Raw genomic sequence first — 26,543 nt, forward strand, 5'->3', positions numbered from 1 at the left:
TAATCCATACCCTTATATGGCCAAAGTTTCATTCAATCAACAAAATTGTATCAAACCTCCATCCAATCAAAATCAAAACCCACCTAATAATAAAGTCCAGCAAATAGTCAAGACTCAAGGGATGCATTTATATATTAACTCAAATATTGATAATTGAATTCAAAACATAACACACAGCTCAAAATAAGTCTTTGAATAATCAAATAATAAATAAAAACAAGTCTAGGGCACAAAAGTGATGCATGTATTTTTAGTGTTTGGTAGCTTAATAGGCATTAGGCCAGAAAATAGTATTCTTTTGAAGATTTGAAGACACTTTTTTGAACCAAGAACCATCTTCTGTACCAATATGGATTTTTTATTCAACTCAACTCAATAGTTTTGAACGCTTGGGGTGGTGGTGAGATTATATAACATCATCAGTGTCTTATAAAAGATTAAAAATCATAAATAGTTTGTAAAGACAATTTAGATAGTTTGACCATATTAGTCGTGCCATGTTAGGTTAAAAATTGAAAAATAAAATATTATTAGATTGAGTAATTTATGAAATAAAAACTAAGATGGGATAGACTGAGGATTGGCCAACGTTAGGTAGTGGTACTTGTTATATGGATTAAATATGATATGTTTTATATATATTGAACTACCACAAAATATAATATCTTACACCAACCATTAAAGCAGATATTATTTGGTAAAGTTATGAATTGCAAGAGATAAATGACATGTATTATGAATTTTAATGAGAAAAACATTATAAGAGCGCCTTTGTTGCTATACAAATGTTTGTTTAGGATCAATATCCTCATCCAATAATTTGAAAAGAAGATGTACAATCTTCGGTAATTTTGTAATCTAGAACCACCAGAGCTACGAAGTAGGGTAGAGGTGAGGAGAGGGTAAACTGAACAAGAGAGAAGAGAGGATAAATCTGAAGTAGAATAACCCCTTATGATCAAAATAGAATACCAAGTATGGTACAAAAGATGCCTTACGGAGACATTCCCATTACTATCTGATTGCACCAATTACTGAAGTATCTGTACAAACTAATTAAATTCTTGCATCGTTGTCTTTTCTTTTGTCTTGAAAGTGTTTAAATTTTTGTTGTTTTGTGGTGTTCAACAAAGATGTGTTGTTACTAGGCTCACTCACTTATAAGGCTAATACAGGCAAAACACCAGTTTTATGTTTCTTGGTTCATTCTTCTTCCAGATCAACGATGGCGTTATCTTACCGGACAAAGCTTTACTATTCTTGACGGCAATTAAGGATGCTGAATACAAAGAAGATAAGATTGAGAGTGAGTCTTTGTAGACCTTTCAGTGCTTGATATTCTAATTATTCCTTTTAGATTGTAATAATTTTCTAATTATTCCAATCATTTTTTACGGTCTTATCCTGGCAGATTCTGTTTGGTCACATTTAAAGTGATTTTATTGTTTCTGTTGGAACTATGTTCCTTCTTCCAGTTTGGAACAATGTGTATGGTTTTGCTATGAGCTGCATCAAGAAGCAAGCTATGGTTGAACCACTAGTTGATACTTTTGATCCAAAACAAATTGTTACCTCTAATGTCTTAGTTAAGGTGATTTCTATTACTGCCTCTCTTTCTTCCATATGGTTGGATGCTAACCCCATGGAAATATTTATGGTTGATTCTTATAGGCGATGGATATTTCTGAAATGGCATCTGGTGATGTGTCCTTCACGGCTCCTTTCTAACTAATAGCAGAACGTGATGATTACATACATGCATTTGTAGCATACTTTAATGTTCTATTCACTCAATGCCACAAGGAAAAGTTTTTCTACATGTAAGGTTTCATATTTAAGGCAGTCATCATAAATTGTTAATGCATTTGCCTTTTTGTACTTATGGTTTGATTAATTGGTTTTTTATGCTTGTATGCATTTTTCGTTTCTTTCTTTTCCTCTTATTTAAAATATATGCAATTGCCCTTCTAAACAAAAGGAGATTCTTAGATGAGTATTGCTGAAATCAGGTTCTGCAGCAATGTCAAGAAATAAAACCTTTACATTTGCAAAATTGTCAAAATAATGTGAAATATCATTTCTTCTTGTTGAAACGTAATTCCAATCTAGTGGCTAGCTAGATAACTTTTCAAGCAGGCAATAACTTTGCTCCATAAATAATACCAAGGTTGAGCAGAAAGTTCTTTGAGAATGGTGATCAATTGTAGATGATCAGAATAAATAATAACCTTATAAAAAAAATTTACCTTTGCATACAAGAGAGCCTCCAACATTGCATTAGCTTTGAGATTAAAGTATGGGAATTTTATAAAACTTATGCGATTTACATATGCAGCAAAGGGAGATGTAATGATGTAATATCCACTAAAAACACGAAACAGGCGTCATTAGAATCTACATCAGAGATCAATGTCAATACATGATACACATCATCAGAGATCGTGCATTATCAGCAGGGTCCGAGAGCAGTGACTTAAAGCCGGCTAAAAGTCACTATAAAAACAGAATTAAATTTTAGAAATGAAATTAGCATCGGCATAATGCAGAAAAAAACACACACGAAGAACACGAAAAAGAAAAAGATGAATGAATAAAAGCAAGAAGAGGAGAAACAACATATTAATGATCATATTGTATATCAACAAGCAAGGCATAGTAAAAGAAGGGTTTATTTATTCTGAGTCTGTAACATTTTTCATAACAAATTCCATGAGGTTTGACTTGACATTGCGAGCACAGCAGGGTCACCTCCACCTCTACAAAGATTTCACAGTGTCCAGGTCAAATGAGAGAGTTGTATTTCTATTAGACAAAATTTGACTACCACATTGCTATTGATTTGAGACAAATGCTTATATCAGAAGACTGGGCTTTCATATATGTACAAGCAATTCTGCAACTATAATACCTATAAGATAAAAGCTAAAGGGCATTACATTACTGATGTTGTATTACTATTATTCATGAGTAACTTCAGAAGTTTGTATATCAAGTTGCCAAACAAAAGATCAAGAGCATGACTAGGCGGCAGAAGAGAAATATTAGCAAGTTATCAGGCAGGCATTCAGGAGGAAGTTGTTGATCCCAGTTCAGCACGTCTATTGATCAAGAGTCATGCTGCTGCCTCTCTTGCTGTATCGATTGGAAAATCCTGACAGCGGACTCTGTGGCAGACCTAGCATTGTGAGGCACAACCTTAATGACCCGAGTTTGGCTATCCCTTCCGCTGGACTGTGATGGGCAATTAAGGCTGTTAGCTACTGGAGAAGTAGGAAGAGGAGGTATTTGCAATCTTCCTTCTGGACGTGCCGCTTCAGTGGGACTGCTTGCGGTACTTCCTTGCAACTCGCTGTTCTTTGATACCTGAAACTTTCCAAGATTGCCAGAAAATACTTTATCCCTTGGAGGATGCAACATGTTACAAGAGCCCCTGGAGTACTGAACTGTTTGGCCATTGGCTTGTGAACCAGCTAGATTGCTGACCTGTTCAACTGCAGAACTTGAGATCATTGGGTTCAAGGGTCGGAGGTTGTAAGGTATAGGATAATAGTGGGGTGGAATCGCAGGCGGACCAGACAAAACCATGTTTGGTGGTTGATGAGATGCTGGAACACCATAGGCTGGGTTAACAAAGTCCCCAGGGAGAGGAGATAGTCCAAGAGGAGTGCAGCCTCCATAAAGAGGGGCCATGAAGCCACCAGGTGATGGACAAGGTCCGGAATATGGTTTGTAAACAAGTCCCTCTGATGGTGACATAACTGGAACTAGCCATTGATTTGCCAGAGGAGGAAAACACCAAGGACTTTGCTTGTCATCAGGAGCCATTGGCAGTGACGGAGGAATAACAGAGTTTTGCCCAACTTTTGAGACTCGAACTTGAGTACTCATTTTTGATCCATCCTCATATGCAGGGAGCGCTGGGACTCCATCAACGTCATCTTCTATTGGCTGCTCCAAATTATGTTTTGCCTTATGAAGATCATCTTGTCCCCTTAATTCCACTGGCTGTGAATTAGTGTTGTTGCACTGAGGTATTTTGGTATTATTTGGAGTTTTTACTGAGGGTTTGTTTAAGTAAGTCTGCCCTTCAAGAAGTAACTGAGGTGATGCAGCTATCGACTTCTGAACCTGTTTCAGTAGAATGTTATGGACAGCGCAAGAAGTAGAGGGCCAATGAACATAATTAGCTGACCTGTTGAAACTAACCTCTATCAATCTGTGAAGCTCAAATACTTGCATTCCAAACACCCTTTGCTGACTAATAGATAGAACAAGTGTCATTACTTGACAGAATTCCAAGAAAAAAATCACCAAAATGCAATATATTTAACCATTGATATCACGTTTGAGGTGTAATGGCAGGTGCAATATGCCAAAAAAGAGTGCTTAACATTTTATACAATATATGAGCACTGTCTATTGGGTAAAAGAAGTTGAGGAATTACTATTTCGTGAACAACAAAAAAAGAGGCTTTCCTGATTTCACATTTTTTGTAAACTGGACAAAAGAGGTGGTGGAAGCAATTATGAAATTTCAAAGACAACTACTGTGCGGTATGTGAACCTCACCTAGTGGCTAATTGACTTTTGCTGCTTACAGTACCTCACCATATCTCTGCCCGCATATGCACATATGCATTGTAACTGCATATTGTTTTAACTTACAACCAACTCGACTAGAAAAAAAAAACTAAATTACTAGTTCAACCTAAAAAAGCATTATTGTAAAATAGACCAGCAAAAAGAAGATGGCCAATCTAACTCTTTTGATTAATGTCATCCAATTGAGCTAATATAGCAATGTTAGTAGAAAAGAAAAATTACACAACCAATGTTTACAGAGACCTCTAACAAGGTACCTAATGACAAGATAGCAAACGCTACATTCCAACATTACTCAAGCTAGAGCATAGATATTAATTAATGTTCAGGTTGCTATACAAAATAGAAAAATAAGTCTAATACAGTTGAAAAAGACAAGAAAAATGCATAACCAGTGCAACAATTGAGAGATTGATGATTCAAAGATCTAGAATGAAGTTGAGAAGTTGATCTGACATCCAAAAGAATAAAATCTTCTGCCTATAACTTTCTTGGCCCACTCTTAAACATTCAAACTGAAAGCACCACAGGATAGGTTTATGGAGATGGAAAAGGTTGTGAAAGATTGCATAGAGAAGAGATATAGGGTTCCAATATATATTCTTGTAGTTTAAACAATGAAAAAATCAATAGAGAGACTGAGTGAAAGATTGATATACATCGAAAAGACAAGGAGATGTTATTGGAGTTGAATGAAGTTCCAATACTTTTTTTTGGGTAATCCAAGTATCCAGTTATAAAGTTCCAATACGAGAGAGAGAGAGAGAGAGAGAGAGAGAGAGAGAGAGAGAGAGAGAGAATAGTGAAAAGGAGAAAGTAGCAGTAGCATATATCTTTCCAAGTTGCAACTAATATAGAAACTGATAAAAAAGTTTGTACAGAGAGTGAGGTTCAGGTTCCAATTTCTATGGGAGGGAGAAATGCCAAGAGAGAGGAATAAGTATTCAATCTTTTTACATTGAAGGAAATACTAAGAGAAATATTAAAATTTTTTAACATCAACTTTGAAAGAAGATAGATGTTGAGAGAGGGATCATAACTACTCTCCTTTAAGGCCTCTAAGCAAATTGATAGTTTAGATGAAAGATGAAAAATTGATAGTATAATAAAGAACCTAGTGGTAGTGGTGCAACCTTGAGAAGATGAATAAATGTTTCAGATTTGTTACTTTCTTTTCTCCTTTTAAACGTTACTTTTACATCCTTTTTAATTAGAAAATGCACATTTTTTTCAAATGCTCTTCGTTACCTTTGATCTCCTATTAAGTTATGCATCCTTTTTCAGCATTACAACTAGACTTGACAAGAGATTTCAATTAATCTTGTTAGCCCGAACAACTAGCTCATAATACTAAAGCCAATTAGTAATTGGTAACTCATCTATGCTTATAAATCTCCATTATTAGCCCACAACTTTCCTCGCGTGACTAAATTGAGGTGTCATGATCTTTGCCACTTAAGGCTTAATGTCACTATCCTCTAGTTTGATTTTTTTGGTGTGGGAATGCTTTCTGTAGGGCCTCTTTCCGACTTCTTTACACTCAAATATGGCCTCACTCAACTCCATGCCCTAGAGACCACCACTTGGTCCTCCATTGGCTGCGTTTCCTGATTTAGATTATCTAGACTTTAGTATCATCCCATGACCTATACTTATGCTGCATGCAAAGGAATAGAGATGGCAAGGATTCAGAAATCTTTGCTAGAGCCCCTTCCCTGTCACTCCTATAAAGATAATAGTCTAATTCACATCCAAACACTCCTAATACCTTCACATTTCTTTAAAAGCCCAACACTTTACACATTTCTTTCAGATTATCCATTTGATAAAGAAGCAAGGTTCTCTAAAGCCACAAACTACTTAAATGTGCTAACTTCTCCCCAAGTTCATGATCTTAATGGTGTATAATGAACTTATCAGAATGAATAAGCATTTTTTGACACAGTGTATGAAATAACCATGCATTATTTAAGACAATTCTAATGCCCTTTTCCATATCTCCATAATTGATGGACTCAGATCTAGGCTAATCAAACAGCGGGCTCTACCGAACCAATAAATTGACAGGTCAGTTCAATTGCATTGGAAGAGTCAAGCCCATTACTTAAAGCCCTTTAAATGGTGCTCGAATATGATTCACTGGTTGTAAAAAGTATCAGACATACAAAGGACAAAAATTTGGTCACTCATAATATGAAACAATAACGAGAAGCAATGCTTATTGGTAATCTAAGTAAATGCCACCTAAAGGATATGGCACAACATAGATTGTGAAGACCATTCTCAAGAATGTGCCTCTAGAAATAGTAATTCAGTGAAAGTTTTATACATACTTGATAATAGCTCTTCGGGCCTTCCAAAAGTGCTTGGTACCAATTACTCCAACGATATCATCTGGGGATATTTCCAAGCTTGATACTGTCTCACCCATTGAGGGCTCATATGCATCATGTTGCCTCTCTGCGACACCAAATACCAATGATCCATTTCTCTTTGCATTGTCCTTGTTATGGAAGTCCTTCGATAAATTTTTTGAACTTTTTCTAGGTGACATCTTGGAATACAGGTCAGTTTTGGCCTTCAGAGATTTTCTACTATCAGAAATTGCAATATCACTAACATCACCATTTTCTCGACATAACACTGTAACTGACTTATCAGTTAAATGAAAATTATTTGTATCAGTCTTAACAAAATCTTTTGAACTGTTTGGTTGTTTAGCAATATTATTGGATTGAGAATTTTCTTTGGTTTCCTTGGTCATATCAATTGCTGAAGTTTCTCTAAGATCTTCAATACGAGTTCTATCAGAATTTTGTAATCTAATTTCTGCAATTTCTGTTTCTTCTAAGGACTTCTCATTTGAATTTGGGTATTGACATAAGGAATTAACAGCTGTAAGATTCTCCTGCATTTTCGGCGAAATGACGGTAGTTAACATTCCTGCATTTGTCATATCTGTATCCTTTTGCATGGATGCAACCATTTCTGACTGATCAAAGGTAGGAACCACTATATCATCTGCATCATCCAAAACCTTCTCACTAGAATTTCTCACGCTAGGGTTTTCTTGTCTCTGAAAGCTACATTCAGCAGCTGATCGTGCGCCAAACAAATTCCCAGAACTAACTTGCTTTGTGGGGTTTCTCCCCAATTCTATCCTTTTTGTGACAGGATTCATACCATCAGAAGTTCTAGAGGTTTCTGTTGAACGAACAGGCACTTGAGGGGTCATACAAAAAGGAGAAATTATCTTCCTCAGCTGACCACATCCCTAAAACATAAATGCTTGTCAACTCTTAAAAAAACTGAAGAGAGCCAAAATATATAATAGCAATCACCTTTTGCTGCTTTGATTAAAAAATATAAGGAATAAGGGTATTCTATGTACACCATGGTTTTAATACTGGACTGCACGAGGTGATATGGTCAGCATAGAAGATAGCACATCATTCAAGTTCCAACAAGCTTAGAAAGACTTAAGGAAACAAAAAATATATATATACCAAAAAAAGTAGCCTAGGAAAAAAGATATTAAATCAACATCATTTTTATTAATTGTATAATGTAAGATTACTATATGCAGTTTGAATCTTCTTTGAGGATATTATGTGCACATTTTAAACTCGGATGATGCAAGCATAGTTAAGCCCTAGTGCAGGTACATGTAATTTCATTTTCAAATCGAAGTCAGTCATGGTTGATTTGTTATGCAAAAACCCAAACCTGATTACCAATATAGATTAAGGCTTAAATGTTGATTATATGCATGCTCCTTATATATATTATCTATTTTACGTCATTGGTTAATATTAATTTATTCCCATTCAAAAGTACAAATTAGATGGGTGGATTAATATTCTTTATTATATCTATATGAAGTTTTAAGATTTTTATGCTTGACAGCATATACTGACCAACCCCAACCTTTTTAATTTTTTCATGCATTCATAGCCATGTCTCTGTTAACCACTGGGAATTGGATTTGAACATACACTTCTTATTTGGCCTAGGCCAATATAATTCGTTAGTGCTTTTCCTCCCCTTACCTCTCGTTTTACCCATCTAGCAAACAAAATTAAAAGATGATACATCATAAGAAAATCTTCCTGTCTTGATTAGTTTTGAATAGTACAGACCGAGACAAGCATTGTCTCTATTGGCACCCTTTAGATTCTGTTGGCATGGACAACATAATGACATTTACCTTGTGTCATCACAATTTTGGTACAATCGGAAATAGAACAATACATCCAATGTGTTGATTGATACCAGTTGATAAAACCATGGTTGGATGTTGATACTTGATAGCTCATCTATTGAGATGTGAAAGGGTGGAAGAGGAATCAAGGTGATAAAATCAAAAGAGTACGTACAAAGAGAGTGTGACATGCATGCAATGATGCAAGTTAATTTCTTTCTGAAATTTCGTATTTCAACAATAATTTAAAAACAAGTGTAATTATATAGAAAAAAAATAAGTTTTGTTTACACTGCTATAAAAACTTCAAAAACAAATAAGGGTAGCAAAACATTAAGGAAATAGCACATATTACACTGCTCCAAAATAGCAATTAATTTTTTTACCATTCCTTTGTGAATTGTGGTCTTACCCATTACATCCGTTTTAACTTCATAGGAAAAGAATAAATTAAGTTTACAGCATTACAAAGATGTGTCATGCAAAAGTTACTTCTGTGCAATACGTTAGATGAATAATAGCAGCAAGATAAACAGTTCAGCAAATTTAACCAAGCCAGAAAGTGGACAAAAGGCATCACCAACCTGACTCGACGAAAGCGAAGGAACCAAACTGTTGGAGTTCCGAGGAGGAAATGGCATGGCAGAGGAGGTCGAGTTGAACCTCTGAGAAGGGATACTGAGCTGCTCGTATAGCGCCATCTTGTTCCTCGGAGGCGCCCTCGGACCCCCTTTATCTGTGTCGTTCACGTGAAGCCTCGGAAAGAGAGGCCCCATGACCTTATCCTCCTCCCTACCCCCTTTCATATCACTCGATTCCCCCGATCTGGAAATTCGAAGAATCAACCAGTCTCCACCGGAAAACCCCTAATTAACCCACTGAAAAAACTGCCAAAGAGAGCAGATAGACATCCAATCCCAAAAAGAATCCTTAATCAGTGTCGGACGCCGACAACAATCCATCTGCTAATTTTGGTAAAAAAATCCAAACTTTTCGGCAGAGTACGTGAGGGAAGAACAGAAACAGTACCCGAAAGCACCAAATCCGGTATCATGAACTCCACCGCGGCAATCTCGAGCAGGATCTCGTGACGAGGAAAATCTATCGACAGTAATCCAATAATCGGCGGAGAAGTAGCAGGCTATGACGCGGACCGAACAATAGAGAGGATTGGGGAAAGAAAGATTCGGTAAAGAGCAATCGAGAGTCGCTTTTGGATCCTCATCGCCTCATCCCATTTCATCAATTTATAGGTGCGAATAAAATAAAATTTCATTTTACAGCTCATAATTTACTTATTTATTATTTTATTTTTTTATTTAAAATATTACATTTTAACTTTTATAGCAATTTTAATAATATATAAAGAAAATTCTCTTCTGCTGCAACGCACACAAAATTTTATGGACGTTATAAAAATATAATTTCAATTTACATATTTAATTGTTTGACTTGCCTTTTAAATCTTTCTGCTCTTTATTATGAATTTTTATCCTAATGTGAAAGATTTTAAACAGTCCACAGTTTTAATATCGAGAAAATATATCATTATTTTTTTTAAAAAAAAATCAAATATAGAAGAAACTGACTGGATTGGAGTTTTGAGGGTCAGTATACTGCTAGTTTGAATCTAATCATAACAGTTAATTAGTGAAGCAACACACAGAGTTTACGTCATGTCCTGAAGAACTTAATGGAAGTCATGATGAATAGTCTGTTATCCTATAAATACTGGAAGCCAATCTTTTACAGCAGAATCAGAAATAAACAAACAATACACGGCGCTTGTGACAGTGATAAAAGGGAGGAGAGATGGCAAATTCTAAATAAATTTACAAACAGTGATAGCTCCTCAGACCCACCATCAATCTACTGTCTGTGAAAGTAAATTTCTCAAATCCAGAGTTATATACCAGATCAGGTGAAGAAGGCTGCTGCATTCCTTGTGTTCTAAAAATTTTACAAAGATTAAGAGAACGCAACGTGCAGCTTTCTTGGCAAGGCTAATATTGAATCCGTTCCTCGTCGTCGAAGCTAAGGCCCTCAATCCCTCTGAGAGTGGACTCGAAGTTCTTCGAGTTTGGTTGGTTCCTCACCTGGGAAGAGTGTCTGGGTTCTGCAGAGCTAAACGGGGAGGTTCTTTGGGAACTTGAAATTTTACGGAAGGTCCCAGGACTGGCCTCTGTAGTGCGAGTTCGTGATTGATCGGCCTCAGAGCCTATTTCTCGGCTGCTAGAAACAACAGCTCGCCTTGAAGATCCGCTTGATTGACCCAAAAAAGTTGAACTGGAAAACTACAAATGCCTTTTCAGTGTTAGAAGATATAGAATCAATTAGCAAATGCAATATAGCATGCCCTACTAAGGACTAAGAAGCTAGACAATGCAATCAGTAGGTAAAAGAGCATAACCAAATGAGGTACCACTTACAACAATAAATCACCAAGTCAAGCCAATGGCATAGACATACAAGAACTTGAACAGAAACTCTAGTAAATGTACTATTGCAGCAGAAGAACAAAAGGCATGCATGTAATTCAAGGTTTGTAGAAACTATGCTCTCATAGAGCATTGATTGTCTGAACAAAGTTCACAGCCAGAAATTCAATACTACAAATAGAAGGTCAAGGCGCATTAAAAATTCACTTGTATGATGCCCACCTTAGTAGGTGACATGGCAGGATAGGAAAGATAAAATAAAGATGAACATGAGTGATTCCAAGCAACTTGTGCAACATACATTAACTTCAAGAATGAGAAAAGTTCAATAATATGATTTCACAAACATGTACATAACAATTGTCTTAATTGACTATCTTCATTCTTTACATCCCAATTAGAGAAACATAAAGCCCTCAAATTTCTATTGGGCCCAGAAATAAGGTAACAATAAATGCCTTGATATGCATATTCAAGATCAAAGAAAAGTTGTTGCTAGGTGAGACAAAAAAAAGTTATTCTAGGAAGAGTAATCATAAGCTGTGTTTTAGTAAATCATTAAAGTAGGGTGAATTACTAAGCAAGAAAACCTTAAAGAAAATCACCATCATAAGCTACCTGATTTTTTGCACCACCAGAAGAATAGCGTACATATCTAAAAATTTAAAGGTAGATACAAATGAAACACAAGAACCACAACATATGCATATAAATTTCACATCCATACAGGACCATCCACAAGGAACAGATTTCAAAAGTCTTTTTAAAAAAAAAGGCAACAGAATTAGTAATTTATTTCGATGGAATAACAGTGGTATTGAGCACCTCAAGCATAGGAAAGTTACAAATTTCATCTCCTAAATGGGTTTTGTGACAGAATGGGATTCTGCCAAATTCTATGAAATCTTGACGAAATCAAGCCATCTGATTATTGTCAAATCCCATGTGTAGAAGAGAAAATTCTTTTACCAAACAAGGCCTAAGTCGCAAACTCGAGTGACTATGCAATGTAAACCATAGTTACATCCAAAATATGGTGTTTATTAGATGTTATAATAGCCCAAACATGATAAGTGAGACCTTCTCCTAGTCTAACATATAGCAACAACTTCTAAGCACCCAACACTGACTTAGTTTGATGCATGTGAATTGAAATCTTTGTCAAACTTTGATTCAATAGACCACACTTATATTAACTAATTAATCTTAGTCCATATCCAAAACAAATTATCACACCATGAAATCCAACATTTATGAAGACGACTTTTGACTATCTATTCCAACAATCATAAACCATTATTGCTACTACACAGAAAGGGGAAAAGAAGAAAAAAAAAACTCACAACAGCTTCTTTGTTTGCAGGTGAATCGTGACCAACAGGAACCTTCTGCTTGGTCAAACTCCCAGGATGCACAGCTGGAGGTGGAACTCTTGGGCGATAAGTGGGGTCCACTGTTGCCCAACCACTTGTCCTTGCATCTTCACCACCTAACAGAAAAAAAAAGATAATAAATTAATCTGTTCAACCGATAAACCCAAGCTGGTTGGAAGAAGTTATGATCTCCAACTTGCTTCCACCAATTGGAACACATATACTGCACTACTTTGAATGTTGTGTCAACAACAAGAACATTCAGATTAATAGACTACCTAGCAACAAATTCATGTGAAGGTTCTTTTCTAAGTAATGATATTTCAAATGTTAGAGAAACTATAATTCTGCACTGATTAGTACTGATTCGCAATAGCACAGAAGTTCTTGCTTATTTCTGGGCAAATTATAAGTTGGTAAAGACATATGAGTAAATTCTAAGAGATAAGACAACATATCTGTACTGACATCATGCAAAAAAAATCTAAATTACATGAAAAGTATCAGTTTTGCAAAACCTAATTAGATATGCAAGCTAAAAACCAGTAACTATAGCACTAGGAAAACAGGCATACCAGGCTGTCTATCATTTGAAGCAGCATGAGCCAAGCCAGAACTAGGTCCCACACCTGGTCCCTAAGAAATAAGAGATAATACAACTTATACACTAATGCAAAAGACTATTTGAATTTACAAGAAACATGTTCTTCAAACTAACAATAGCACGTGAAGGAGCATTAGCACTCTGTGACTGTTGGTACTTCAAAATTGTCCAATCAAAAACATAATCAAACTGAAATCCTGCAACATATAGCAAGTGTTACAGCCATTCGTATAAAAATTAAAAAGTTATCAGTTACGAGATATCTGACACAAGTTTGCAAAAAATCTAAAAAGACAATTAACCTTCTCGGATGAAGAGGTCCCTGAACAATCTCTTAAGGTATGCATAATCTGGCTTATCATCAAAACGTAGAGAACGGCAATAGTGGAAATATGATGCAAACTCTGAAGGATAACCCCGACATAAAGCCTGATTGCACCAATAGCTCTCCATCCTCAAGTGAAAATGTCAAGGGACAAAGAACTCAACTAGTGACATGAATAAAAACTAACCTCAATGGATGTGGCAACTTTTCTTTCACTAATCTTTTCATACTTTTGTTTCTTGGTTCCAGCTTTCAGACCTTGCCAAGGAAGGCTGAAACAAAGAATCGGCAAATTTATATTAGAAAAGTTAACAGATATAGGAAAAGAAGTTTTAAGAAACCCAAGTGCACCTTCCCCTTAAGAAGTACATAAGAACATATCCAAGAGATTCCAAATCATCTCTCCTGCTTTGCTCTTTGCAGTAAAAACCAGAAACATAGAAGTCAGACTAGGGATTCATAATGAAGAGCAAAACCGAAAATAAATCAACCACAATTCAATTTAGCAAATATTTATCATAACAGATAGATCCAGAATTCCAGCTTAAACATATAAATATTGAGTGAAGTAAAAATTAGGTTCCATACCTATGCCAAGATGTGTGTTAACACTTGCATACCTTGCTGTCCCAGTCAGGTTCTTATTCTCTCTGTGAAGAGGATATTCACAAATGAAAAGGAGCATCAAGTTCAAACAACATGCTAATAAAACTGAGGTAGACTATAAAGAGACTACTAAAAATATGAAAAAGAAACAATGTTAAAACAGGATAAAATACGCACATTAAAGCTGAATGGAGTAGGACAATCCATATAGCTAACACCACTAGGTGGGATAAAGATTTGGTTGTTATCGTTGTTGTTAACAACTGAAACTGCAGACTCTACTGACAAAAACTAGACAACACCATTGCAACTGGACTGCTTGGTTAAGAACTTGATATAAACTAGTACTATACAACAACAACAACAACCAAGCCTTATCCCACTAGGTGGGGTCGGCTATATGGATCATTTTACGCCATTGAGCTCTATCTCCTATTATATCATCATTTATATTTAAATAAATTTTATCTTGTTTTATTGTTGCTAACCAAGTCTTTTTTGGTCTACCTCGCCCTCGTTTGATATGCGTATTTGTCATAGTTTCACACCGCCTAACTGGAGCATTTATCGGTCGTCTAAGTACATGTCCGTACCACCTTAAACGTGTCTCACGGAGTTTTCCCTCAATAGATACAACTCCAACTTTCTCTCTCATGCTCTCATTTCTTATTCTGTCCATCTTCGTATGTCCACACATCCATCTTAACATCCTCATCTCCGCAACTCTCATCTTTTGCTCATGTGCTCGAGTCATAGCCCAACATTCAGCGCCATATAACATGGCAGGTCTAATTGTCATTTTATAGAACTTTCCTTTAAGTTTTAGAGGCATTTTACGATCACATAGAACACCTAATGCTCTCCTCCACTTCAACCATCCTGTTTGTATTCTATGTAAGACATCTCTCTCAATCCCTCCATCGGCTTGCAAAAATGATCCTAAATATTTAAAACTCTCAGTTCCAGACAACTCATCATCTCCTATTTTAATACTTGTCTCATTACGTTCAATATTGCTAAACTTAAATTCCATATATTCTGTCTTTACTCTACTAAGACTAAAACCTTTCTCTTCTAGTGTTTCTCGCCAAGATTCTAATTTAGCATTTACTCCCTCACGTGTCTCATCTACCAATACAATATCATCTGCAAACAACATGCACCATGGTACGATATCTTGAATGTGTCCAGTAAGTTCATCCATGATTAGTGTAAAAAGATAAGGACTTAGAGCTGACCCTTGATGTAACCCTATCTTTATTGAAAATGCTTCAGTTAATCCGCCTGAAGTCTTCACTCTAGTCGTTACTTCCTCATACATATCCTTAATTAGGTCAATATATACTACGCTAACACCCCTCTTTTCTAGAATTCTCCATATAATTTCCCTTGGGACTCTATCATAAGCTTTTTCTAAATCAACAAATATCATATGTAGATCTTGCTTTTGCCCCCGATACTTTTCAATTAGTTGCCTGAGAAGATGTCAAGATTCACATAACTGTTAAATATGGATTTTGCCAACCAGTATGTGCTGATACAAATATGAGAGTGGAATGGTCATTCCTGTTATGCCTTCCTATAAAACAGCTTACTGGTGCTGCAGATCTTACAAATTTGATCATGTGCAGAAAACCTCAAGTATTATAATGATTCTAATAGATGAAACCTATAATTGATAATTCTCCTTCTGAATAATATATATGCTATAAATTCACACAATTAACTTCCTAAACTGTAAGTTCACTTAACTAAATGCACAAAAGGTTTAAAACTGAGTGAAATATAATGTTGAGTAAGATTTTATGTGACGCAATCATAATCCTTGTATATTATGATATTTTGGATTGTTGTTAATTCTTACATTTCCTCAACTCTGGGGTAGAAAGGTCATCTCAAATCCTTGTTAGTTGGCAGTAATTACATTTATCACAAAAAACTCTTCTTCAATCAAATAATCAATCTTCCTTTCCGATATGTCACATGGAAACATAAAGCCTGGATGGGGGAAAATGATGCCAATGCTACCAGCGGAAGGGAGATATTTCATCTATCTTCTTCACCTCTCCTCTTCTCCTCCTCCCGCTCCCCCATATTCTCCTCCTTCAAGTAAATAAGATTTAATCCCTCTTCTCCTCTCCCCTCCTACCTCCTCTCCTTTCTCTCCGACTTCTCTTCCACTAAGTAAACATAGCTTAATAATTGGAAGGAACAAACATTGTCCTATTTTGCATTTAAGGCCAAAAATAACACTAATATGGAAAGGCTACAACAACTGGAATTTTTCTCTAATAAAGAATAAGTACATGGGATTAGAAAAAAAGTTCTAAATCCAAACCAAGTGCTCAAGTAAAAGGAGGAAAAAAGCAAAAATGATTTATTTCCACAATGATAACTCTTGGCATAGCAAAAAACTAATTCTCCCATGATTTGGACATACAACCATGATTCTAATGCCTAATACCAAAGAAGCAGCCAAAGCACAAAAGGGTCATACCAATTTATATGTTGGGGAGTGTCAAAAGTAATAAACTCCACTTCTTGAGGCACTAATTTTTATAAGCTTCTACTTCAAAACATAAGCTATTAACATGTTTACAAAGTACATCACAATAGAACTATAGAAGTTTCTAAAAACATGTCAGCTATCTGCTAGTACTTAATGCAATAGTTCTGACAGAATAAATACAAGAAATGGCTGTAAAGACTTACCTATAAGGAATATGCTGATGAGTAGAACTATCTCTATACTTCTTGGCAAGTCCAAAATCAATAATATAAACCTATATGAAAATCCAAAGTAACTTAACAACAAAACATAACACACTTGTGTATTTTATATGCATGGTAGAGAAAGTTAAAGTCTTACTTGATTAGCTCGTCTCCCAAGACCCATCAGAAAATTATCTGGCTTGATATCTCGATGTAGAAAATATTTTGAATGCACAAACTCTACTCTATTTATCTGATAAAGCACAGATATAAAGTTTCAATTCTCTGAAAGCAATAATGGAGGGAAAACCCCAGAAAGTATGACGACTGGCATTTTAGAATTAAGACGAAGTTAGAAATGTTACACTAAAAATTTAAGAGTAAAAGATGGGAATCAGCTGCATTCCAAAGGGAGCTCCTAAGGTTACAAGGAATGAAAAGATTGGTTCAACAAGGAAGGCGAGGCCTAAGTTGTATTGAGTACTGTGCAAACAACAAACAACGTGGCAGTCAAAATGACAGGTGCATGGAGGGCAAGAATCAAGAACAACAAATAAGTTGGACATTGCAGTCAATAATACCAAAAAAAACACATTATTAATATGAATTTGCATACCATCTGGTCTGCAAGCATTAACACTGTCTTTAACGAGAATTTTCTGTTGCAAAAGTTGAACAAATCTTCAAGACTAGGTCCTAGTAAATCCATCACCAGAACATTGTAGTCCCCCTCAACACCATACCATCGAACATTTGGAATTCCGGCTGCCAGATCAATGAAGGAAGAAAAAGAGTGAAGAATTAGAATGGAAAAATCTTATTTCCAAAACTATCAAATGCAGAAAGCAGTTTCATACTTCCTCCCTGTAGAAGCTTGTATAGCTTTGATTCATATATCAACTGTGGATGCTTCGTCTTAACATTTTCCTAGGAAAATAAATGGCAAGTGGCCATCTTAGGGAAGGTAGAAAGTTCAAAACTTGGACTAACAAAAAGAAACTCTTGCGATCCAACGAGAAAAAAAAACATATGCATTCTCTGTGTAGTGTGTTGCATATACATTAGCACAATTTCAGATGACAAATAAGGAGTGTGAGGTATTTATTTCATCTAACAGGTGAATCCAACTGTAGTAGCCATCTTCAGGGTTTGTGTTAATTTAAGCTTTTAATGGCTAAGCTGTTAATCAAAATGGCATAAAAATCAGAAGAATAATATGCAGTCTAGTTTGCCTACATTTAATCAGTAGATTAAATGAGAAATGCAATCTAACTATGTATTTGTGTATAAGGTGGGATATGTAATATAATTAATAAATAAATTTAATTAGTATATAAAATAGTTTATGTTATTGTTACAAATGTTTCATGACAATCATTGAGTATTATGTTATAAATGCTTGTGTAATAAATATAAATCTTTAGATGCTATATTATATTGTGTTAATTTATTCTTTGAAAAAAAATATTTTTGAAAAGAAATCAAAGCATTCGTTATGTTTGAAGGAAGTTTTTTGAATAGCGTGAAAATTAACTAGCAATTTGAACATTAGTATGTTAGATTCAATGAAAATTATTATTTATATGTTAAATGCTTTAATATAACATCAAAGTTAAAGAAAAATTTATAATTATAAATATAATCAATGATAATCAACAAAATATAATACTGTCTACAGAAATGAGCATGTTCAAGTAATTAATAAAATAAATAACTTATCTTTAATAAAGTAATTCAAAGTAAGCAAAGATAAAACAACCAGAAGTCAAGTCCCAACTATTTATATTACTAACAAAAGACAATTATTTTCTCTAATTATTGTAATTATTTGTCAAAAAAAAATCTAATTATCATAGTTAATTATTAAACAAAAAATTTAAAAACATTGAATCAAAGGGATAATACTATTGTCTCATATCATGGAATACATATGGACAATAATGCTATCTTATATGCCTGAGGTTTAACTTCCTAAGAGTTTCTTCACTAGTGGCGCTTCAAGCATCACTTGCAAATTCCAATCCAAACGTTCCTGTAACAAGCTTCAGGGTGAAAGCTACTGCATTTTCCCAAAACAAGCACCCAACGCTAAGAGAGAAACGAGTAGATAATGGTAAAAATAAATAAACTGGTTTTGTTTTCGATTTTCAAATTGAAACTATCTATTTCAATGGTACCCTAGCTTGAAAAGAAAAAACTAAACAAATCTCTATTTCAGCTAAATCAACTTCATATGCATAGGCATCAAAGATACACAAATACCTTGAAGCCCACACTAAACACTCCAAAAAATAATTTTCACACTTTCATTGATTGCTGAAGAAGGCAAACTGTCCTTGTTAAAACTCTACACTTACAAGTTTAATGGCAACCTCTTCGTTCGTTTGGATATTTGTTCCTGCAGCAAAGGCAGCAAGCGAAACCACCACAGAATCAGACTTCCCAATTCCTACCCCAAAATAATAACAAAAAAGACCTCGATTGCAAGCTGAATCAGCGACAAACCTAGATAAATCTCGCCAAAGGACCCGCTCCCTATCTTTCGACCGAGGCGGAACTTGTTTGCCACGCGAGGCTCCATCCGAGCGCGATCGGAAACCGGATACAACCTGGCCTCAAATCAACCACTATTTCGATCAATTAAACCGGAAAACAAAAGTAGGTAAACAACAATAACGAAACCTACCTACCACGGATGACGAACAAAAGGAATCTAGCTGCTCGATGGAGAGAGGAAGCGAGCTCAATCGACGGAAGAACCAGAGATCGTATCGAGCGGAGACCTGGCTCGTCAATTTGTCGCTCAGAAACGAGAAAGGGGGAAGAACAGGCGATAGCGTATTCTCGCACGCTTTATTTATTCGCACTGGATTCTGAACAAAGCGTAGGTTACTGTTCGGTGTGGCGTCTTGTTTACTTTAGCGGAGACCGAGCCTATCCGCTTGCGTTTCCGTCCTTGTGTTACTTTTAAAATAACGGCGTTTCATTTCGCCGTTTGAAATACTGAATTAGTTTAATTGAGATATTTCCATATGCATTTATTTGGCATCTATTAATATTAATTACCAATAATGGTACATGTTTTTATCTGTTTTCATTTTCCAATTTCTCAAGCTGTGTATAGTGGAGTTAAGCCTTTCATAAAAGTCCTCTCTTGATTTGCTAATTTAACATAATATTTAGGCAATAATTTATTCTTAGATTTTATGGATATTTAAATTTTCCAAATAAAAGTTTAAAAATTATGAATTGAGTGTATTTGTACCATTTCATGGTTAGGTAGAGATGCCAATAGGCATGACTCGGCCCCACGAGGAGACGTGATCAGTCGAGCCCAACTTAGACTCAAATTGGTCGGAGTCTAACCTAAGATGAGCTCGCGCCTAACCTAGTTGGTCGGAAAAAAAGGAAGAAGCTGAAATACACAAAAAAAAATTTCCTTCATTTAGACACAATTATAAACAACACAATCTATTTCTTGCTTCTTTACTTCATGCATGCCAACCAACGAATGTAGTGTTGCAACAAACCTCTACCTTCTCTTCTCTTTCCTAGCTACTTGTTTCCGTTTGCTTTCTGACATTGTCATATTGATTAGTTTGTTGATCATTACCAAGTTCGATCCAGAGATAAACTTAAATGTTCAGAGCAACGTCTACTGCAAAGAGCTTAATTATTTCATGAGGGTGGTTGAATAAATATATATATATTGAAAATTTGATTAAGTGATAAAAAAAATTTGATAAATATTTTAGTATTGCAAGTTCTATAATCTTGCTCGGTCCAACAGAGGAACTTGGACTTTGAATTCTGCCTCGTGTAGCGCAGACTTTTGACGGTCGTCTCTATTATTCAGCAAACAGTGTGTTTCAGAATCAACCTCATCACTCTAATTAGGAATGTTAATTGACTTGGAATTAAGAAAACATGAAACTTAGAAACAGTGTGTTTCGATTACTGAAATCTAAGAATCATTGTGATATATAGTGATTGTTTATGTCCACTTCCATGGACTTGGTCAGTGGACGACTCCGTCTTGTCCTAATTAGCTTAAAGCAAAAAAGAAACCTGAAAAAGGAAAAGGTTTGCTGATGCTGATATCATAAGAGTTTCAGTGTAAATTAATCTCTTTTCAGTTCAATCGGTTAAACCAGGACTGGATGCCACCGTTGCTTCCTTGTAAACATAATATATAAAGCTCGGCCAATCCACAGATATTTCCATCTTCAAGTTCCAATTTACATTCCACTGATCGACTCTCCATGGATGGCTGGCGCTGCAATGTTGACGGTGATGTTAGTTATTCCATGAGAGCTCTTGATTCATTTGCAGGATCAATAATTCAGTACTCTCAAGAACAAGAACAATTCATCTACCAGGTGAGTTACGTTCTTCCGATCATATTTGTGATCAGTACTGTGCTCTGTTTAGAGGAATTCGAGATCATATTTGTGTTGGCAGATTTCGCAAACAATGGACTTGGAGTGGCAGTTGGATGGCTTCTTCCCTTGCGAGCCGACGGATCGTGACGAAGCGGCGATCACGAAGGCCATGATGGCCGTCATCGCTTCCGCCGCCACGAAGTCCGCTGGCTCTTCTTCCCCGTCGGCGATGTCCAACCCGGCTCGAGAAGCTTTTACCGACCACAGAAATTCAAGACAGCGAGCATTTACGCCTTACAGCTCTGCCTTGGCTCTGAATTATCATGAGCCCAAAGAGTTCCTGTGCGGGCAGAAGATGATAAAGAACTCGATCTGTTTTCTGAGAAGAGTAAAGTGCGATCGAGAGCGTGTAGAAGGAACGACGACGACGACGACGACGGTGCCTCCGCCGTCGACAAGCAGCCATCTGCAGCACGTGATATCGGAACGGAGGCGTCGCGAGAAGCTCAATGAGAGCTTCCACAGGCTTAGCATGATCCTCCCTCCGAGTTCCAAGGTAATTAACAACAACATTTGGCTTCTATTTTTCTATCATCTTCACTGCAGACATGCATATACAAATGCTTTTACAGAAGGACAAAGCTTCAGTGCTGATCGATGCAAGGAACTACTTGAAGACCCTGCGAGCTCAAATTTTGGTGCTCGAGGAGAAGAACCGAAAACTGGAAGCACAACTGCCAAACGAGGAGATGACAGAAGGCATCAGTAACAGCCTAGGCTACAGGGCAGGCAACGTTCAGGTCGAAGTCATGAAATTAGGCTCAGAAGATCAGCCACGCTCGCAGTTGGAGCAGATCCACATCAAGATAGCTGTTAGAGTAGAATGCGACATTGTGAACTTGATCCTGCATGTTCTGGAATGCCTCAGAGGGATGAGGGTTGTGAGCATAGCTTCAGTGGATGCTCGTGCATACTCTCCCCAGATGCAGCATATATCTGCAGGAGCCAATCTGAAGTTACAGATTAAGGTACAAAAAAAACTAGTTAAGGATATATATAATTTACAGCAAAATAGCAATTAATTAGCCAAGAATATCAAAAATCTACAGTGGAAGAAATAGCTCATCCATGGCCAATTAATCCACCTAATTCTCTTTGGTTAATTTTCTCCTTCTCTGATAAGTTTCTGATAAGTTTAGCAAGTCAATGGAGAAAAGGCCAACAATTTTAGTGAAAGTACTGCAACTTGCATGGCTGATGTAATGGACCACTGCATTCCAATTTGGACCTTCCAAGAAGCTACTTAGTATTATTATTATATACAATAAGAGTGACTTACGAGGAAGTAAACTTCACATTAATTGTCTTATCCGTTGTAGTTGATGGCTGAATGATTGATAAGTCTTTTGGTGGTGCAGAGTTGCGATTGGAACGAGGCGCTATTCCAGGAAGCCATGAACAGGGCGATTGGTGGCGTTGCCGCAAATGTTGAAACTCTTTTGGCAGCGTAGATTATTGTGTAAAATTATAATAAAAAAACTGCAGAATAATTATTCCAGAAAAATTTTCATTTTTTTTCCCGTTCGATGATGTAAGAATTGAATTGATAATGTATCTTTGGAAATCATGATATCATCCACAGTTTGCATTGAAATTAATCACTTCCATATTCCAATATTACTCTAGCACCATTGATTGACTGAATTCGCCAATGATTTACATTTTTTTATAATAAAACTAGTACATGACAAATGCATTATATCCAATAACACACAGAGAAACGGTGCCCCGTGAAAAAAAAAAACCTTTTTGATAATGTGTAATCTTACATTATCCTAATGTCAAAAGTTACACTATATTACATCTGACACTCCAATATTCCAATATTACATTAGCACCATTGATCAAATATATTTCTGTCTAACATAATTACACATTTCTAATGATATTTTTAATATTTCAAAACATGTGTAGGGCAAGACGCTAGAATCATATTACTACCCAACTCAAACAAGCAAATAGTGTTACTTAAAGGACCAAATAGTTTTAGAGGTTTCCCTTGACCTACGCTTTTAAATAGCAAACTTTGGTTTTGAACTAACATTGATAACAAGGCATGATAAATCTCTGCATACTGGCAGGAAAGGCAGCATAATATTTAGCAAAGAGTGTTATATTCACCGTACGAGTTTAGTTACAAACTACAGAAAAATCACTGCATCGGAATGAAAACATTCAAGAGAAAATGATAAGTAGTAGCAACCCTATCCTAAACTTAAATTCTAGTCCAAAGAATTACGGTAACCGCAATAAAAAATCATACCCAAATACACAATCTTCGTACAAAACATGTCTGCATTTTTGTCCGAGTATAATCTAATTGAGAATTTGAAAAAAAAGATTAGATATTTATGGTGGCTTCCCAAAGTCGGAGTAGTCCGTTGCGGCCACCACTGCATATCCTTTTCCTATCGAGGTCAGAAGATACACAGCGTACCTGATACAAAATAATGAATAAAGAAACTAAATTATAAGGGATTAAAAGAACGGATTAAAATGTCTCATACTAGTGAAGGCTCTAAATCATTTAGCAGATGAAAGAGCTGAAATTTTTAGTAAATTCATTCACAAACTTCAGGTGAATATACTCTCTCAGGGATATTAATTATTGTCTCGTGGATTTAATATTTTTTAAATCTTTTTATCCTGTGGATTTTTTTTATGTTCTTGTTACCCAGATTCTAGGTTATTACAATGCTAGCTTCTACAGGACCTTGAAACCCGCCCTTAAAAGATCAAATCGAAACAAAAGAAGGAATGTTTTGGCAAACTGAAATGCTTATTGTTGATCAACGTCTGCTTCCTACTACTATTGATTTAAGGAATCTGATCTCATCTAGACCTTTTATTTGATTTTATTTTTTGTTTGAGAAATGTGATCACAGCTAAACCTTTTCCTTTTAAGTTTTTGTCCGTAAAATGACTACCTTGAATTATATAATAAGCCACTAATAGATTTAGGTAGAAACCACCTTTCACAGTGGTAAAAGATTTTCCCATTCAAGATTTAAAATGAATAAAATTTTCCCTAGATTGGCAAGATTGATTTTTTTTTTATGCATTTGGTAATTCTTCTCCGCAATAGTTGTTAGACCTGTTCATTTATTGATCTTTAGCCAAATAAGATTGAATGTGATGTGAACATACCATAGCAACTGTTTTTTGAGGAGTTCTATATAGTTGCCAACCAGTGGACTTGGCTCCTGGGCTGGAGAAACCACCTAGTCTTTCCTGAGGACGATGGAAAAGAGACATGGAATTGTCGGCTGCTCCAATGCCCAGCCAATGTTCTCCAGCAGTGATGGATACAATAGAAGAAGAATGCAAAGTCAAATTTTTAACACATCGCATTTGTCCTGCAAGTAGAGATGAAAAACAACAGATCAGATAATATAAAAATTTCCATTCTGTGAACATACGTGCCAAATTGTCATCATGGAAATTACATGGCCACCATTTGTCGCCACTGGTTTGTTATATCTAACAACATAGTATTCTGCCTCTATTTGAAAATTAAAAGGTTTATGAAGGATGTATTTATTATTTCATTAAGTAGCTCAGTTGTCACTTATAGATGATATGATAAGGCTGCTGCCTTTGTGCTCATCTCCTCCATTTCAAATAGCTAACCAATTTGCTGCAGCAACTTATCCACCTCTAATTCTATACTAGCATCACAGATTGAGGAAGATCCAAGTGAGGGGATGCTGGAGAAGAGAAAGGAGGAGAGGAGTCCTGGGGCTTGCCAAGTAGTGTGGCTGCTCCGGAACATCCAGGAGATCTTTATCTTTGCAAGGGACATGTGAGGGGAAAGAGATTTCTGCAAGTGGGATGGAAGAATTTTTACATTAAGAAGGGGAGTGAGGGTGGAGCAAAGGCCTGCACCGTCGCATCTAACCCATGGTTAGGCATCTGCCTAGGCATTTTTGCAAGGGATTGCTTCGTCTAGTTGCTATGTGATCCTTGCTAAACGGCCCTTTTAAATAGTGATCTAGGTAGACTGCCTAGACAACCAAGGTGGTGAAAGTAGGTCAATGGAAAAAAAAAGATTTTTCTTAATAAGTTGTTGGTTGATTTAATATTAAAAATCAGACTTAATTCTCCTCATTAGCAAATCCAATACTTATTGTTCGCTTGACCCTCCCATCCCACATGATTTTCACTTCCCCTTTTTCACTAGAAGTCGACAGCCTATACTAATTTTTGGTCATTTTCTTGGCTATCTTTTCTTCCTTATCTTCCATAAGTGTGTTCGCTCTTTTCTCGTCTTTTTTTCTATTTATAATTAAAATTTTCATTACAATACACTAAGAAAGTTTGTTTTTTAAAATTTTGTGGTTTGTTTTTCTTAATTGCAATGTGAAATATTAAATGTTCCATTTTGTGCTTAGTGTTTACTTATGACATGCTTATTTGTAATTATAAACTTGCATTTGCATTGATTGATTAAGAATAAGTTAACCACACACATATATACCATTCTTTAATTTAATGCTTTTATTTCCTATTTTAATATTTTTTTCCTACTGCCTAGGCATTAGATAGTGTGCTGAGTATCTACTGCATGAATATACATTTTAATAACTTGCATATATTATGACTAACATATATTTTATAGGTAACATGGTCGTCTGGAAAAGTGAAGCATAGTGACTGTCTTCCAGAAATGGATTCAGTATCAAGTAATGGCTCACTAAGTCTAAGAAATAATGTCCACTAACCCTTGAAGGAAAAGTTTGTTGCAAACTATCTAGATTGTGACTAAATCCAGTCTTCTGAACATAAATCATTTCAATTTTATTTGTGATGAAATTATCTCCAAGAAATTATGAACTTATAATGTCACACAACTGTATCAAACATCAAAGTCACAACAAAATACATGAGCCATTCTGGAGTTTCTCATTTTTCAAAATGATGTGACAAACTATCTACTCTCTAACGAATATTTGAATTTGTGGTGTATCGGCTTTGCATCTCCTCTCACAATATACAGAATAGTGTTATTTGATTAGATTTATCATATAGGATTTCTACTTCCGACTACCATTGATCAAATGGTAATAGAAATGTAATACTAAAAGAATTGCATGAAAAAAGGAACACGTCATATTCCATGATTTAGATCATCTTGTGACAGCTGTACATGTTCATGAGTAATTTGATCATCTACAAGTTGCCATGAATAAAAAGGTATATTCATTGATCAAGAAATGGTAATAAAAATACAGCATTGGAAT

The 26,543-nt window shown here is 35.8% G+C and overlaps 4 protein-coding genes across 5 annotated transcripts in view; 1 reads left to right on the plus strand and 3 right to left on the minus strand.

The window, feature by feature from the left end:
• Positions 1-2,653: 2,653 nt before the first annotated feature.
• LOC141829017 (protein HEADING DATE 3B-like) lies at positions 2,654-10,004 on the minus strand. 2 transcript variants are annotated; one of them, XM_074716424.1, is made up of 5 exons: positions 9,833-10,004; positions 9,388-9,690; positions 6,936-7,876; positions 4,207-4,258; positions 2,654-4,128 (listed from the first exon to the last, which is right to left on the minus strand). In XM_074716424.1, exons 2-5 carry the CDS (start codon positions 9,607-9,609, stop codon positions 3,106-3,108), a joined length of 2,238 nt encoding a protein of 745 aa, XP_074572525.1. In that variant the 5' UTR covers positions 9,610-9,690; positions 9,833-10,004; the 3' UTR covers positions 2,654-3,105. The 2 variants fall into 2 exon arrangements, with proteins under 2 accessions (XP_074572525.1, XP_074572526.1); XM_074716425.1 differs by having other exon boundaries at positions 9,388-10,004.
• Positions 10,005-10,493: 489 nt separating this feature from the next.
• Positions 10,494-19,714, minus strand: LOC141829702 (casein kinase 1-like protein 2). The gene is made up of 15 exons (XM_074717226.1): positions 19,548-19,714; positions 19,367-19,470; positions 19,219-19,259; positions 17,719-17,788; positions 17,478-17,626; positions 17,019-17,114; positions 16,862-16,932; positions 14,132-14,193; positions 13,895-13,958; positions 13,731-13,815; positions 13,521-13,647; positions 13,333-13,415; positions 13,190-13,250; positions 12,585-12,730; positions 10,494-11,097 (listed from the first exon to the last, which is right to left on the minus strand). The coding sequence occupies exons 2-15, from the start codon at positions 19,440-19,442 to the stop codon at positions 10,807-10,809; spliced, it is 1,422 nt and encodes a 473-aa protein (XP_074573327.1). The 5' UTR covers positions 19,443-19,470; positions 19,548-19,714; the 3' UTR covers positions 10,494-10,806.
• Positions 19,715-21,123: 1,409 nt separating this feature from the next.
• On the plus strand, positions 21,124-22,805 carry LOC141830221 (putative transcription factor bHLH041). The gene is made up of 4 exons (XM_074717704.1): positions 21,124-21,240; positions 21,323-21,799; positions 21,876-22,271; positions 22,662-22,805. Exons 1-4 carry the CDS (start codon positions 21,124-21,126, stop codon positions 22,752-22,754), a joined length of 1,083 nt encoding a protein of 360 aa, XP_074573805.1. The 3' UTR covers positions 22,755-22,805.
• Positions 22,806-23,366: 561 nt separating this feature from the next.
• The window catches only part of LOC141829243 (DENN domain and WD repeat-containing protein SCD1), a 30,073-nt gene continuing 26,896 nt past the window's right edge, over positions 23,367-26,543 (minus strand). The window contains exons 30-31 of the mRNA XM_074716669.1: positions 24,451-24,659; positions 23,367-23,740 (exon numbers count right to left, since the gene is read on the minus strand). Coding sequence (XP_074572770.1) covers positions 23,645-23,740; positions 24,451-24,659 — 305 coding nt within the window. The 3' untranslated portion in view covers positions 23,367-23,644. The remainder of the gene's footprint in view (positions 23,741-24,450; positions 24,660-26,543) is intronic.

Source organism: Curcuma longa, chromosome 5 (assembly GCF_044706935.1).
Source record: "Curcuma longa cultivar G26 ecotype Majalengka, Jawa Barat chromosome 5, ITB_CL_G26_1.1, whole genome shotgun sequence".
Lineage (NCBI taxonomy): Eukaryota > Viridiplantae > Streptophyta > Magnoliopsida > Zingiberales > Zingiberaceae > Curcuma > Curcuma longa.

Excerpts from the sequence above, each read along its gene's own strand:
- LOC141829017 (XM_074716424.1), bottom strand. The coding sequence starts at position 9,609 with ATGAAAGGGGGTAGGGAGGAGGATAAGGTCATGGGGCCTCTCTTTCCG. Across the intron at positions 4,259-6,935 it reads GCCCGAAGAGCTATTATCAA|TCAGCAAAGGGTGTTTGGAA; the intron begins GTATGTATAAAA and ends TCTATCTATTAG. Across the intron at positions 4,129-4,206 it reads AGCTTCACAGATTGATAGAG|GTTCAGAAGTCGATAGCTGC; the intron begins GTTAGTTTCAAC and ends CTACTGAAACAG.
- LOC141830221 (XM_074717704.1), top strand. The coding sequence starts at position 21,124 with ATGGATGGCTGGCGCTGCAATGTTGACGGTGATGTTAGTTATTCCATG. Across the intron at positions 21,800-21,875 it reads TCCTCCCTCCGAGTTCCAAG|AAGGACAAAGCTTCAGTGCT; the intron begins GTAATTAACAAC and ends ATGCTTTTACAG. Across the intron at positions 22,272-22,661 it reads ATCTGAAGTTACAGATTAAG|AGTTGCGATTGGAACGAGGC; the intron begins GTACAAAAAAAA and ends TTGGTGGTGCAG.
- LOC141829702 (XM_074717226.1), bottom strand. The coding sequence starts at position 19,442 with ATGGAGCCTCGCGTGGCAAACAAGTTCCGCCTCGGTCGAAAGATAGGG. Across the intron at positions 13,251-13,332 it reads ATGCTCCTTCACGTGCTATT|GGACCAGGTGTGGGACCTAG; the intron begins GTTAGTTTGAAG and ends CTTATTTCTTAG. Across the intron at positions 11,098-12,584 it reads CTGCAAACAAAGAAGCTGTT|TTTTCCAGTTCAACTTTTTT; the intron begins GTGAGTTTTTTT and ends AGGCATTTGTAG.